The following is a 15,832-nucleotide window of genomic DNA, read 5'->3' as shown; positions in this document are numbered from 1 at the left end:
TACCAGTGTCTGAAAGAAGGACTCATGGCTGAAGGCAGCAGGTGTCCAAAAGCAGCTGGAACTTCATCAAATTATTTGCAAAAATGAGAAAATATTGATTTTGAAGGTATTAAATTTTTTTTCTTGTAAAATGGTTGGTCACTGCAACAAACATACAGCAACAGCACAAGGAAGTGAAAGCAGTAACAACATTCTTGCTGTTAATTCCTGCCTCATCTTGGCTTCTTTTCCTAAACTCTAACTTGGAAATGTTTCTGATGTCCCCACTGATGAGGAACTGAAGCACCATTTCTGGAGACTCTGGAACATCACATTGCTTTCAACATACTAATTTTGAAAACAAAGTGCAACACACAACCTCAAATTATTAACACCTTTATCAGTGTTCATGCATTCATTTAAACCAGTATTGCCCAGATTGAAACTACTCTGAACACTGTTTTGCCTTAAAGCATCTTTCATTCACACTTGGCAACATCCTGATAAATTAGGAATGCAGTTTGTTGCACTGTAATAAAGAGGCTTGTAAAAATAGCTTAGTGTTAATTAACTTTTATAATTCTTGGGGATTATCAGGCAGAATTTATAATGTCATGCAGCAACGAGGGAGAAAGTGAGATATGTTATGTTGGTCTATACACAATGAGAAAACAGCAGGGAAAGGAGAACCATGGAGAGGAAAGGAGAAGGAAAATTAGACAAAATCTACATTAGCTTACTAATCAAAATTAAACCAAGCTTGCTGACACTGTTTGCTTTATGCTGAATCCACTCAGCTTTGATCTGCTGGTAGAAGACAGAAATAGGCCAAGCCCTGCTGGCTTGTTGGGAATTTTCAGTTGCCAGTAGGGCTTATTCTTACCTGTCATTCATTATGATTACCTACATTCATTCTAAGCCACATAACTCCCTCTTCCCTTCAGCATGGTTTGGAAGCTCCTCCTTTTTTTTTTTTTAGTTTTTAAAATGCACACTATCATAAGCCAGGTCAGAGCTGGGATGCACTCTCATTTAGTGCAATGGGTAAAGGAGGAAAAAAAGCATTAGCAAGTAAAACCCTTGGCCTTGTGCCTACTTAGCCAGTCCTAAATTAGAGTGAGGTTACACTGCATTAGTCTTTGCATACCCAGCTATGCTAAAAGCCAAGTTATCCTTCTTAAAGTAGCAATGGTTAAGAAGAGCATTTGAGCAAGATGTTGAGTATGTGTTGAGTATGTGTTGCTGCAGAGTGAAGTTGACTGTTTGAATCACAGTCAACAACTCTCAGACAAACTCTGAAAATTCAATTTGAGCAAGATCTGAGTTTTAGGCTCCAAATTTTAGACAACTTTGACAAAGCTTTTCCAGCGTGCTGTTAGATTCTGCCTTCACAAGTCCATGCTTCCCCAGTATCAATAGAAATAATTACAAGAGTTTGGTAGCAGAATTGAACCCCATATTCCTCCCACAGCACAATTCCTAAAACATCTGTATTTAGAAAGGATTCTAATACATTTCCAAAAGCTGCAACATGCTGCACCACATGATCAAGGATATAACTGTGTCAGTGCAAACTCTTCACACAGCCTCTAAGAAAAGAGCAATAATAAATAATGCTCAGGTTCCTTCTGATAAACAAAGTCCCTGCAGGGCTGATATTATTTAGAGATGGATTTACTTAGCTATTGAGCACCAAAAATTGGAGCACCAATCATGAGAATTATTGGAGGGTTGAATTCCAGTGAGAAGTCAACCCCTGGCACTAAGGTACAAGCATTGCCACGCTCAGAACTGAAGCAGTTAAAGTAACACTTCACTTCTCATTTAACTGGACAATAAACAGTTAAAAATCACAAGAAACTCAACTCCCAGAGAGGAGAAAACACCAACTGTTTGAAACACAGGTGACAGGAAAGAGAAGCCTGGGACTTTACCCTGCAGGACTCCCTTGCGTAAATCCAGTGTTCTGCACATGCTGGAGCCCTCAGGAAGTTACCAATTACCTTCCACATTAATCTTTCCAAAAGCACTCCCCTTTCCAGCTGAACCAAATATGACTGCATTAGCAAAACAGCCATGCTAATTTTCCATTGCCTGTAAATTCATGTTGATAGCCAGAGATTTAATAGGTCTGTCAGGTGTGCTGCCTTCTCAGAGCCCCCACGGTCCTTAGATGTGCTAAGGAGACAATTTAAGACTGGGGACAGTTATGTTCATATCCTGCATCTGTTTCACTTAAACAGAAGTTCCTCCTCCTAGTTCAGCCAAATCAGCTCAGGTAAAGAAATGACATGCTCCCAGGTTTCACTTATGCCAGGCCAGTTAATTATACATGAGGGCTTTTGGCTGCAAATCTTTATGTCAGTCAGATTTCCACTACTGCTGATCCATTCAGGTAAATAAAACTATTTAATGTAGGACAAGCCTTTCATTTCATTGCTTCTGATAAAAAGATATCAAACAATGATTGTCTACAATACTTTGCACGGGGAAAGGTCCTAAATATCCCTTCAAGAATTAGAAACAACAGAAAGGAAGAAACATCAGAAAGCAAGGATAACTAAATCTCACCAGCTCCATCAACTGTTAGTCTCTCTGGCTAAACTGTGCAGTATATCAAATAAACACAATAATAAAAAGTTTTCCAGTTTTTCACTGGACTGAAGAAGAACAATAGAGAATAAGAAGAGGAAAAGAACTATTCAATAATATTTGCAGTCAGTTAGGATGAAAAGGGGGAAAAAATGTCACCAAGAATAGAATTATCATCTAAAGGCAAATTACTGCCTCACAGAAAAACGTATGTTGAAAAGCATTCAGTGTTTCATGTCAGACCACAGCCAGCAGACATCTCTGATCTCTTGTGTTCATCTCAAGCAGAGGCATAACAGCTGTTTAACACAGACCTGGCAATGTCCTTCCTTTGGGTATAATTCTCACAAACACCTGCACCTCCCTGACTGCTCAGACAAATCTGTTTAGCACTTTGATAACAAAAATGATGGGCCCCTTTCAACTTAAGCCAACCTAAATATATTCTTTAATTCAAAAATACATGTGCCCAGACAGGTATGAAAATGAGGTTTTGTGCTATTAATGTAAGGGTTATAGCAAGCATTTTAAAATTATTATCATTATTATTAGCTAGTATTCTTGGTGTTCTAATTTTTAACTTCTCTCATGATGAGAGCATGTCAGCTGCAAGTATTGAGAACTGGCCCTTCTTAGCACATTTGCAGTGTCAAAAAGGAACTGTGCTGTAGTACCTTGCCTAATTTTAGCCATCAGCAAACGTGTGCCTTAGCAAATAAATGCACTGCCACTGTCTCATAGACTTCATGCTAAGAACAATGCTTTGAACCTCAAGTGGTCTTCAAGAAGGAAGCACTTTGGGAGCTGGATATTTATATTGAATAGAAACCCTCTTTGAACCAAGGATATCCAGTGTCTTTAAAATACACAGGTAAGATTACAAATTTCCTGGGCCTCCACCTCTTCTCTTAAGTGCTCTTTACAAAGCCTCTCTCCAACATATCTTTTTCATTTTTTCCCTTTTTCCATCACTTCCTCTCTCCTCACATTTCTCCCTCTGTTCTCTAAACAGAGGTTCCCTGGCTCACCTCCAGATGAAGCATAACTCGTTTGCTTTTTCTTCTGATGTCTGACAGAATAAAGAATGTATTTTCATGAGCTTTGTAGCATTTCATTCATCTTATCTCGTAGTATCAAAGTACTTCCCTTGTAAATGAAAAACTGCAAGGGTGAACATTAGCAAAAACACTCATTTATGACACCAAGGAAGACTTGTACTGTTGGAAAGTTTCCTTAGAATGAACCTGAAGAAACTGCCAATTTCCCACATTTTCAATGCATAGCCTTTCCCTGTTTCTCCAGGAGTAACATAATGTTCTGGGAAGGTAACAGTTTCACCAGAGATGAGAAGAAAAAAACTGCACAAGAATTGTAGATATTCTTTTCAAAATTGTCTATTGGCAGAAATAATTTCACAAGCAGAGGAAGATGGTTTCCTTCCCTGTTTGCCCAGTCACAACAACCACACAACAGAATCTCCCCACAGATCATCAGAGTGAAACCAACACTTAGACCTTTCTCTTGATCTTGTTGAGAGTTTGGTCGAGTTTGAAGCTTTTTTCAAAGGTTCCTTTACCAGGAATCCTGTCCTGGAATTAACATGTAAGTCCTTTAATAAGCCAAGGAAAGTCATCTCCTCAGTAAGCTCGATCTGGCTCTGCGTGCCCAGGCCCCAAACAAACATTCTCCAGGTTCTTGCCCATCCTTCTCACTGGAATTAAGCAGCTGCCCTATAATCTGTTCCCTGAAGTGTTGCTGGCTGTGTTTTTGTCCCATCATCACAGCAATCAATCCACCACCAGCACCTACTCATGCTGAACTTAAGAGCGCTCAGCAGAAACAGAGGCTTTATGTGCAAGACCAAAGTGGAAGAAAAGGCAGAAGAGAGGTTACAAATATGATTTATAGCTTTATTTCCCAATATTCCATGTTATTTACCACTGCAAAATGTCTTTTAAATTACACTGATTTGTGCTTTTGCATTGCAGTTATTCATTTCTATTTCAAAAAATGCTCCAAAACTGCAGTTCTTTGATTTCAAGTAGAAAATTAGTTCTAAAGGAGCTCAGTCCCCTTAGATCCCTATCAAAGCTCTTCAGCTTAAATTTAAGCCCTACTGCTCATCATGGTTTTAACAGGATTGCTTGTTAGTAGGCAAAATCCTCTATAACTAAATCAATTACATGCATTTTAACTTCATTAAATCTATTTCTGTGGGTAAGTATTCCCGATTTAACTTAATATTTTAAGTCATAGCAAAATATCTTTTAGGCAGCATTACATGACTGTAATTAATTGACAGGTTTTAAACAACACTACCCATTTACAAAGAGTTCAAGTATTTAAGTTGCCTTGATTTTGTTTCTGAAGAACCGAAAATGACTTATTAGCTCTTCCTGTCAGCAATGCAGCTACTGAAACATCACTCCAATATTTAAAATGTAATAAAAAAGAAAAATAAGGGGAGATGGAGAAGTCCTCGCAGACACAAAACTTCAAATGGAAAAAAACCCTGGCCCTACTGGCATAAGTTTCTGTTAACAGAATAAGTATGGGCATTTATTTTTTCATGTACTCTATTTGTTCTTATTAGTCCTAAATAGTATCCTTAAAATAATTTCAGATACATATTTTTAACCCCTGACATTTCCTCCATAATTCAGAACTGTAACTGGCCTACAACTGTCCTAGTCAATCATTTACTTTCCAGCCCTCCTACTGCTTTGAATTCTATTTCACGTTTTATATATTTTTAGGCACAAAGTTAACAAGGTTTACTTTAAAAAGACTGTCCAGCATGAATTTTTTCCCCTTTTTCTTATGTTTAAGTCACAAAATAAACTGTGTTACCCTATTCATAACTGCTACCGAGTTTACATCTTCAGAGTATTTTAGCAGATTCTTTGACAAGAATCCTTTTTAAGAAAAATGAATGATTTACTGGATCTGGATATATTTCTGGATCTGGATATATTTCTGGATCTGGATATATTTCCATCTACTCAAGAAGGAGAGCTCTGAACAGTGAGGTTGCTTCCCACCAAAAGCCACCATGTATCCCCTCCCAGCACTGCCCCGAGCCCTGTGCAGCTCTGCATTCCATGGACTCACTTTTCACCAGCTCCAAATCAACCTGGAGAAAATCACTTAAACATGAATGAAGGAGGGGAGCTCTCAGACTCTGTTTTCTATTATGGACATGCATGGCTGTCTGCTCACTGACCTAGAAACCAGCCCTAAAGCAGTGAGCAGATCTCTCTGATATCCCTGTCCAACGTCTGGTCGCAAGAGCTGAACCAGCCCTTCCAAGGGGGCATCAGCCACTGGGAAGCAGGGCCAGCACCAAAACTTCTTCTGCCACACCAGAGCACCTTGTTCAGCTTCATCAGCACCTTACAGGGCAGTTAATTCAGTGTAGGCATTCACTTCATCTGACTGATTTTCATTAGCATTAACTAAAAGAAAGGAACTAACTCCTTTGGTTTACATCTATGGTAACTTCAGTAACCACACCAGGATTTGTGGATATGCACTGCCTCCCATGTCACATAGCAGTATTAAAATTATTGTGAGCATAGCTGTCCCAAAGATTTTAACTGTTAGAATTCACAGAGCAAGCAACCACACCTAAAAAGTGCTTCTTCTGTAGGAAAATGGATTATACCACACTATATCACAAACGTTCTCGTTTCTACATCGTATTAGGGGCAAAAAATATTTTCATTTTTATGAGAAAGTAGAATTAATGAATAAGCTCACTAAGAAAACTGCCTCTTTGGAACAGGTTTAATTAATGGGATGTGGACTACCTTAAATGAAATTTTCCATCCTCAGAGACCACCACTAATGCCCCAGTTTAGTACAGTTGCAATATGCCCAGTACAATAACTTACTATGTTTGGTTTTGCTGATCTCCCAGCAAGTGCTATTTAACCTCATTTATGTCACTCAGCTCTGAGAGAGACTCCAAAATTTGAACCCAAATACTACAGTCCTCTTTTTCTGTGAGTTCAATAATACCTCTGATCCTCTTAGCTTCATCTTTAAGACTTGAATGAATCCTGTAACCATGCAGTTGGCAGGTAAACCAACAGAAATTCAATGCAAAGAACCTCACAGTTCTGCTGAGATGCATTACCAATGTGATGGGAGCTTTGCTGTGTCTCTACCCCTCACTGACTGGGCAATAATTCCCTGGTAAAATGCACTATCTCCACCTGACTGAACACCAGCAGTGTTCTCACTTCCCCTCCTTCAGTCAGCCCAGCTCAGGAAGGGTTGAACTGTTCAGAGTAAGAAAGACTAAGAAAGCTTCTGGGGTGGCTTGCAATTATAGCACCATGTTAGGGTTTTATTTTTGGTAGTACTATTCAAAGCACACTCACAGTAGCATAATAAAAATTGATATTAATTCAGTAATAAGTGAGACCTGGAGGGATTAATACCCAGATGAGAAGTGTGACAGCATGAAGTCAGCCTGAAGCCACAACCACCCCAGCTAGCTACTCACTTTGGGAGGAAATACCTCATGTGATCATTATTGCTGTTAGAATCTGTTTGGAAGTTTATTCAGAAGGAAAACAAACATCTTTCTCACATGGCTTTAAATCCCCCAAGTGCTACCAAAATGAATTTTTTGATTACCACCACAGCTCTTAGATTTCTTCTCGAAAATTTATCCTCAGAAAGGGATGCCATCTTTCTCTCTCTATCTTCCTTCTGTACACACATCAACCTGCAATAAGCTTTAATAACCATGCTGGGTTTGGGGTTAAATGCACGACATTTTCATTGCATGAGAGAAATAATGAAAGGAGGGATGGCTAAGTACTTGAGCTGGGTTTCACTCCAGATACTAAGAAAAGCAAACACTCATGCCAACAAATATAAACCCTCACAACTTGAGAAAATAATACCTTCTTGAACCTCAAGGTGCAGCAATCACACATTTGTCCTCCTCTTGGAACTGGAGCTGACTAGAACAGGTCACAGAAATTGCATCACAACACACAGCTAATGATGCTTAAATGGGTTAAAGAAATAACAACTGAATCCTCCCTTTAAAGGTTAATTGTAGACCTGCCAGCTGAGTGACCTACATTTGCCTGGTCAAAGCCATCTGTGAGAGGGGGCAAAAGAAATACTTTCAGAAAGGAAATTCTGGTTTGACATTAAAAGATAGACTCTTCCTTTCCATTGCTCACGGGCCTAGAAAAGCAGACTGAGCCTATCCAGGGTACACAGCAGCACAGCAGACTTGCACGTCAGCTGCTGGCAGCACAATAAAGACCACAGAGCTACAGCCATGTGAGAAGTCGATGATTTTTGGATTATTTCCTCAGTGCAAATCTTTCCTCTCATTCCTTTTCCAAATACAAAAATAAAAAGCTTTAGGGAAGCACTTTCCTTGTTAACATATTTCTTTAAACTTGCCCTGTTTATGCAAGAATGCTTTAGTTATTTTATTATTCTGGTGATAACTCTATTTTTTTTCTTTCTGCTCCTAAGAACCAGATACAAGGTGCACATCGTGCTTACAGATGTGGACTCAGAAGTTTTGCCACTCCACCACGAAAGCCACTTGCTTTTCAACAGAGAGAGAGAAGGTGGCAGCTGTAAGCATCCTATAAGTTATATGCAATTGTGGTTCTGTCTTCTCTATCCCCAAAACAGAGAATAAGAAATACTAAACACTAGCCCATGAATGATATTTCCTTTCAAGATGTGTTTTCTCTCTTTAAGCATGTTATCCTTTTGCATGCCCTTATTACTTTTCCATGTGTGCCTCTCTATAAAGATATCTAAACGCTTCAATTTTGTCTAAATGCTGTGATATTTTTTCACTGTCTCCTCATTCCTGTTTGTTCTTATTGTATGGTATGCCCCAGGCATTTTAGCCAGGTGCAAAACAGAAAAAAAAAAAGGCTGTGCTAATGGGAACTCAACTCTTGAAGACTTGGAAATGATCCCTGTCTTTGCCAGACATCACAGAGAACCATCAGCTTTTAGTGTTTCCATACTCCTTCCAGTGACTGACCATCATTTCTGATGCACTGAAACTTTTCAAACTAGGCTTCAAATCGTAGGTACCTCAAATCTCTCTTTCCCTGAGCTTCAAGTGCAGCCCTGGTTCCCTAATGCCTAACTGAACTAACTTCCAAAAGCTGAAAATGTGAATATCCTCTTCAAAGTCAAGGTGTATCAAATTTTATGATATCTAAATCATATTCTGAATTTTGATTAAAAAAAAGTTGAGCAGTTCTTTGTCAGCTGCCTGGAAGCAGGCAGAGAACTTTTCCACTTGCAGCTCAATGATACAAACACACTGGGCTGCTGGAGAGGATTGCTGTTGCTGTCAAACCTATTTGCCTTGGAATCCATCCAGTTTCATTCTACCATGTTATCAACGTGAGCTTAATCTCAGTCACAAATGTCCATTCCTCTTTTATTGCTTTATGGAAGTCTGCTAAAATTACAGCTTTTATATAAAGTCCAGCACGGTAAATAGAGATACCCCAAAAAGTTTCCACTGACTGTACAATTTGTGAAAACAGAGGTGTTATTTTTTTAATAGCCTGACACGAATTTCCAGGCTCATCCATTTAGTGAACACTGAACACTGTTCTACAGTATAAAAATCATGTCTAGAGTAACTCACATTTTGAAATCCATTTTCCATCTATTTGATAGGAACACTAATCTCCCTTGTAAAGAAAGTTTTTACTGGGAATTTTGCAAACTAAGGAAAACTATCAGGTTTGTCATTCTAATAATTCCATTTCCTACTAACATTTTTTGTTCTCATTCTGTTTTTACAGTCACCACCAAAGAATCTGAAAGTTATGCAATAAGACAGGCTTTAAAGCCACCAGGGACCTGCTAACACAAGATGGAAACAACTTATTATGCAAGTAAGATTAAAACACTGACCTTGAGTCCTCAGCCTTTTGCCAAGGGGCAGTGTGTGTGTGGGGGGGTGGAAAATCAACTGTGGTACAGAAGCTTGCACTGTGCTTAGGAAATCACAAGAATTTTCAAAAGCAAAGGCCTCCATCATATAAGAAAGTGGAGACACAACAGATATTATGATCATTTTAATATTTCACAGGCAAGGCATCTATTAGGAAATAAGACAGCTTCACTTCTGCACACAGGCAGTATCATTTTCTGCTCATCATCCTCTCACATTGCAGCCAATCCTGCAGTGATTGTTCCAAACCATCCCAGTCTCTGCTGGCCTGCAGAGGCCACCCCAGCAGCAAGGGCCAGCCTGTGGGGATGGGAGCCCAGCTGTGCCAGCAGCCTGGCAGCAGGGCTGCTGCAGGGGCCAGGCCAGCTGGGATTCCCTTGGACACAGAGGGTGCCAAGGGCTGGAGCAAACAGGCTCCAGATGCCTTTGTGCTCACAGGGCAAGGCCAGGCCCCAGGATTAGCAGTGACCCAGCTATGTCCTACAACCTGGGGCTGTCACACTGCACAGCCCAGAACAGAGGTGCTTTATAGGAAATTATTAAGTAGGAAAACACAAGACAGAAAATATGACTTTTGCCTCAGTGCAGCCGTGTTAACACTCCTTGTCCCTGTCTCTGGCATTCCCTGCACTTCCCTAAGATCATCAGTGCCATGTTGGATTTATATCAACAGGCCCAGGCCATCATTTGCACAGGTTTGATAGACAAAGCAGTAAAAAAGGAAATGAGCAACAGTTGGGAAGATCAGCATCTGAACAGCTGGTTCTGCTGCTTGAAAGTTATGCTTCACTGAGGCAAACAAGAGACTAATAGGTTAATTCTATTTTCAACTATTCTTTTAGATGGAGAGAGGTTCTTGCAGGGGCTGAGAATGTCTTTATCAGCAGCAACAGAGTTCTACTGTCTTACTGCAGTCAGGCTGGAATACTGCCTCAAGGTAACACTCTTTTTTATGTTGTTTGGGGCAGCAACATGGCTTTGAAGAGGTGATTACAGCTGACTGCATCACTAGGAATCTTAAAGAAACAGAAGATATGAAGGAAGGTTTCTTTGGTTATGGCTTTTCGGCGCTTTTTGTTTGACTTGGGTTGGATTTTTTGTGAACTACCCCAAAAAACTTCTCTTCTTGCGTCTCCCAGAAGAGAGCTGAGAGGGAAAGAACCAGCAAACTGCTGGAATACACATTCAGAGGAAAGACAGACAGAATAGAGACATTTCAGGAGCGCTCCATCCCAGGGGATCTCCATGCCTGTTCTGCTCAGCTTCCAAACTGGAAACACATCTATTTTCCTTCCATATGTACATTAAAAAACTCTGATAGATTGGTATCTAAGAAGATAAAAAAGTGTTTCCTCAGAAATGGGAGAATTCGTTGGAATTGCTTGCAACAGCACAGTTCCACTCAGCCTTAAAGACTGAGCAACTGTTATTACAAAATTAATATAAACATATACAGTGTTTAAAATATTCTGTGTATTAAATAATTTTGTTTCTTTCTTCGAACAGGAAATTTTGCTAAAAGAGGTAGTAGAAAGAAAAAAAGCAAAAAAAAGAGAAAATAAAAAAGGTAATAAATAGAAATTCTTTGGAAAAATACAAAACAAACCTAGAGTTTTGAGTAGGAAAAAAGCGAACAGACAGTTGGTCATCCTTTAGGAAAAAAAGGTTAGATTAATCTTTTTTTCAACCAATTAAAATCAGACTGGCTGTGGAAGTTAAGAATACAATTATAGAGCTGTTATTTGTTCTGATTTTTATTATTACGGTGAAGATGGAAATGTCAAATGAGAATGTGGCAGAAAAAGGAAAAATCTCTCAATGAATCATAACGCAAAAGGGGAATAAGACAAAGGGGAATGAGGTAATCTGCTTAGTACAATTATAGAAGAATTATATGTGTTCTTGGGTATTATCATATCTATAGTCATATATATATATATGTATATATAATCATATAGTCATGAGGGAGGACAGCCTTCCACAGAAGATGGTAAATGCTGCAAAAATCAGTCTCAATCTTTAATAACTTTACCGTAACTATTAAAAAATATCAACTCTAATCTGCCATGTCATTCTGAAAAAACATCACTCCCACTGGGAATGCCGTGTGTGCACAGACACGCACCTCTTTTCCGCCTGGGCGCTGTGCCGCTGGGTCTGGGAGTGCTGCTGGCTCTGGGAGTGCTGCTGGTTCTGGGAATGCTGCTGGCTCTGGGAGTGCTGCTGGCTCTGGGAGTGCCGGCTGCCCCTCGGTGTCCCCCTGCCCCCGTGGCTGCTGTTCCGGCCCCCGGCAGGGGCAGGGGCACGAAGCCCAGCCCAAAGCTGCTCCTCGTTCCTGTGGAGCGGCACGGATGTGCGGATGGCAGAAATGACGTGGCCGGGATAGGCAGAGAGCGAGTCCTCGTGGTGGGAGCTGTGGTGAGTCCTGTCCGAGGCCGGGAACTGCCGCCCCGGGCGCCGGTACCCCCGATCCCGCTCCCGGTAATAGGCGGGGAGGCAGGGCCGGGTCTGCTCCATCACACCTCCACTGCAGCTCCGGGAGCAGGCAGACCAGGGGCCCCAGTTGCCCCACATGCCTGGGATTCCTGCACTGCTGTCCTCAGATGCATCTCCTTGCTCTTCTATCCTCTGGGGAACCTGCAGACACAACACATGGATTTAGGAATTAGAATTCACGCTGTAACACGAGGAGAGCACTAATACCCTTGTCCAGCCATTCACTCTGCAGTCCTAAATGAAGTGGGATGACATAGGAAGTAGCATCTCTCATTCCCAGCCTGCCAGAGGATGGCCTGTCCTGCCAGTATAGGAGGAGGTTTCCTACAGCCATCAACCATTCAGATAAAAAGTCTGGGCGGGTCATTTTTTTGGACTATCTGGATAGAAACAGTTTTTCTTTAGTTCTCAGCAATGGAAAGCACTGCGTGATGTAAAGCTTAGAAATGTGGAGACTGAAAACTGTTGTCATAATAGCAAAAGCAGGAAATAAGGTTGGTTTTGGTGATGAAATAGGGTCAACAGACACTGGCTGCTCTCTCCCACTCTGATGCCTCCAACAATGGAGATTGCTAGTGGTTGCAACACTATTTCAGGAACTCCCACTTAATGTGGAACTTTTTTATGAAAGCAATAATATAAGAGGACAGGCTGATTTCCAACCAACCAAAAATGCTCCTATAGTTAACTCTCACATTACCACTTTTCCCCTGGTCTCCATATTATCACTTCAAGAGAAAGAGCTGTTCAAGATGACCCACCAAATCCTACATTCACAGAAACTCCCATCAAACTCAATAAAAGACAGGACAAATTGTTGGTCTCTGGTGTTCAGTGCCACTTAGTCCATTCAGCAGCACAAGGAAAGTGAAAGAAGGACCCCTCAAAGAGAGGGGTCCTCTTGTGAAGGAAGCTGGGGAGCATTAGGAAGGACAGGGTCTGTTACCACGAGGAGAGTTAACCCTTCAAGCTGTGGCCAAATATTTCAACATCCTGACCTTGTGGTTGGAAAGATATCAGCGCAGCTAAGAAGTTACAACTACCCATCCCCATCTCCCTGTGGATTTGTGGCCCAAATTTACCCATTCTTGGAGCTAGATATAGTCAGGATTTCTCAGAGTTTGCACTGGGCAAAGAACTCAACTTTGTCACACAGAAATTAGATGTATTTTCATTTGCTTCCCTTGACCAACTGGCTGAATCACAAGTTTTCAAAGCAGGTTTCCAATGTCTGTTTCTCACAATTATTAATATGCAGAACATCCTTTTAAAATGAGCATCCTTTAAATAGTTTATTTATATTCTGAGCAACCTTTGTACCAACAAGCACACACACATATCAATTCATTTGGGAGACAAAAAGAAGGCACTGTCCACAAACAAATGCTTGCCATACCTCTCCAGAGCTATTTCAGTGTGTAGCTACCTCAAAATGAGCTTTGTCTGTCTATGTGTCACTTCTGCCCCCTTCAAAGGATGAGAACCTAAGCATGTAACTTCCAGCAATAATTGTATAATAGCAAAAGATTAACATCTACACACTTTGCCTCCAGTCACGGATCCCACATGAGGTTGGTAACTGAGCTGCACCCCACCTACGGCAGGGAGCTCCCATTCCTCACCCCACCTACGGCAGGGAGCTCCCATTCCTCACCCCACCTACGGCAGGGAGCTCCCATTCCTCACCCCACCTAGGGCAGGGAGCTCCCATTCCTCATCCCACCTAGGGCAGGGAGCTCCCATTCCTCACCCCACCTAGGGCAGGGAGCTCCCATTCCTCATCCCACCTAGGGCAAGGAGCTCCCATTCCTCATCCCACCTATGGCAGGGAGCTCCCATTCCTCTCTCACCCCACCTAGGGCAGGGAGCTCCCATTCCTCATCCCACCTAGGGCAAGGAGCTCCCATTCCTCCCTCACCCCACCTAGGGCAGGGAGCTCCCATTCCTCATCCCGTGGCTGGGAACACGGCAGGCTGGAGGGGAATGTGGTTTGCAAACATGGGTTGGCCTGAGTGTTACAATCCAACGAGCCAAGCCAGCCCAGGGTTTGTGGTGCTGATGTGTAACAGGCAGTTGTGGTCTGTGTAATCTGAAACATTGCCCCGCTCCGAGGCTGCTCTCACACTTTCATCACCAACCACAGAAGAAACTGCATTTAATTATAACTTCTGAATAACAAAAAGCATCTGCACCAGTGTGATATGTTACCCATTTCTCCCATGTAATTTGAAAACAGGAGCAGATGTCTCTGTATTTAATATGTCTTTTTTTCCTGTGGGTACCCCATTTGGCATCAACCTGTACAACCTAATACTGCACAATGTCAAAATTATGAATAACATGCAACAAGGTCTTGATTTCTGGCTGTTACATTTGCTCTTATATCCAGTAACAGAACACCACTGGCTTACAATCTGACCAACTAAACAAGCTATTCTTCAGTTTGTGATTTTTTACAGTAAATATTCACTGCTCATACTTACACTGCACATTAATGTGGTTTTCCCTCAGATATAAAATGGGAACAGCTACACACAGGAACACTATCTGGTCTGAACCCACTCTGAAGCAAAATTTACTTATTATAAAACCAGCAGTCCTTTGTAATCAAACAAATGATGTTTCACTTGTTTAGACTATTTCTTAATCATTTCTATAATGGTTCAGTACACCTGTTTTTTTAAAATGCCAAAGACACTCATGCAGGGAACAACTAAAAACCATTAGTCTGTAAGATAACTCAAGTTACCACTAACATAAGAAATATGTCATTATACAGAAACAGAAAGTGATATAAAAGTGACAAGTGTCAACTTGCTGCAGAGAGAACTTTCTGGCTGCCAAACTTCACTGCAGCAAGAATTGGTTCAGATAAAATGATACTTTATATGACTGAAGGCAACCTAAAGTAATTTCACATCCTTTAACCTTCACAGTAAAAGAGGTCTAGACATGGTACAAAAAGGTTTAATCTAGCTAATTATGTAAGAACATAACAATAAAACTAATAAAAAAGTAATATTATAATGTCTTGTACTGATGTACAAACTCATCAGTACTACTTAGCTATAAGATGACAAAATTCTGAGATGGGAATTTTTGGTAGCAAATCAGGTTATGCACTTTTATTTTTAATGAAGGTCCCTGTTTTCTTACTTTAAGATGTGGGCTACAGATGAATCTTTAGAGGACATGACGTGATTAATGGTATAATCTACACAGCAAATCTACTATGAAAGACTGAATAAATTGAAGCTGCTCGGATTTAGGAATGGAAAACAGAGGGGACAATAATGAGTCTTCCAAACATTTAACATAAATAAATACAAGGAGCTGTTCCTTTTCTCTTTGCAGCAAACTGTTCTTGTCTGTGGTCAACACACAACAGTGGACTCAAAGTTTACCAAAGGTGACCTAAATTAGCCAGTAAGGAAAACTACTTCAGCAGAAAGGCAAACAAAGCAGGGGAACAGATTGCCTGAGGAGATCCTGGCAGCACTGAGGCCAATCCCAAAGCTCTGCCAGGCAAAGCCCTTCCACAGGACTCACAGGTCACTTCCCTTCCTTTGGTCCTGGGATTTCCAAGTTACTCTGTAGCCAGTAACAAATTCCACCACAGCCCTACGGTACAGCCAAGAAATTCCAGGTAGCTACAGGAGACAGCTCAAGTATTTCAGAACATTTCAGAAACACCATATATTCAGAGACTCCTGACACTAAGTCCCTCTTCCTCTTGCTTTAAAAACTACCCATTACAAGCACACTTTCTGAAGGGAAGAGTTTGAGCCTGCACTG

General features: G+C 41.0%; 1 protein-coding gene across 2 annotated transcripts in view; it reads right to left on the bottom strand.

The window, feature by feature from the left end:
* The window catches only part of LOC108503525 (thrombospondin type-1 domain-containing protein 4-like), a 121,884-nt gene that overhangs the window by 70,400 nt on the left and 35,652 nt on the right, over positions 1–15,832 (bottom strand). For both annotated transcript variants that reach the window (XM_017827547.1, XM_017827546.1), the window contains exon 4: positions 11,667–12,178. In XM_017827547.1, coding sequence (XP_017683036.1) covers positions 11,667–12,178 — 512 coding nt within the window. The remainder of the gene's footprint in view (positions 1–11,666; positions 12,179–15,832) is intronic.

This window comes from Lepidothrix coronata, unplaced genomic scaffold (genome assembly GCF_001604755.1).
Source record: "Lepidothrix coronata isolate B3197 unplaced genomic scaffold, Lepidothrix_coronata-1.0 Scaffold140, whole genome shotgun sequence".
NCBI classification, from domain to species: domain Eukaryota; kingdom Metazoa; phylum Chordata; class Aves; order Passeriformes; family Pipridae; genus Lepidothrix; species Lepidothrix coronata.
Note: the sequence above shows the minus strand (reverse complement) of the source record. Positions and strands in the feature narration are given on the sequence as shown.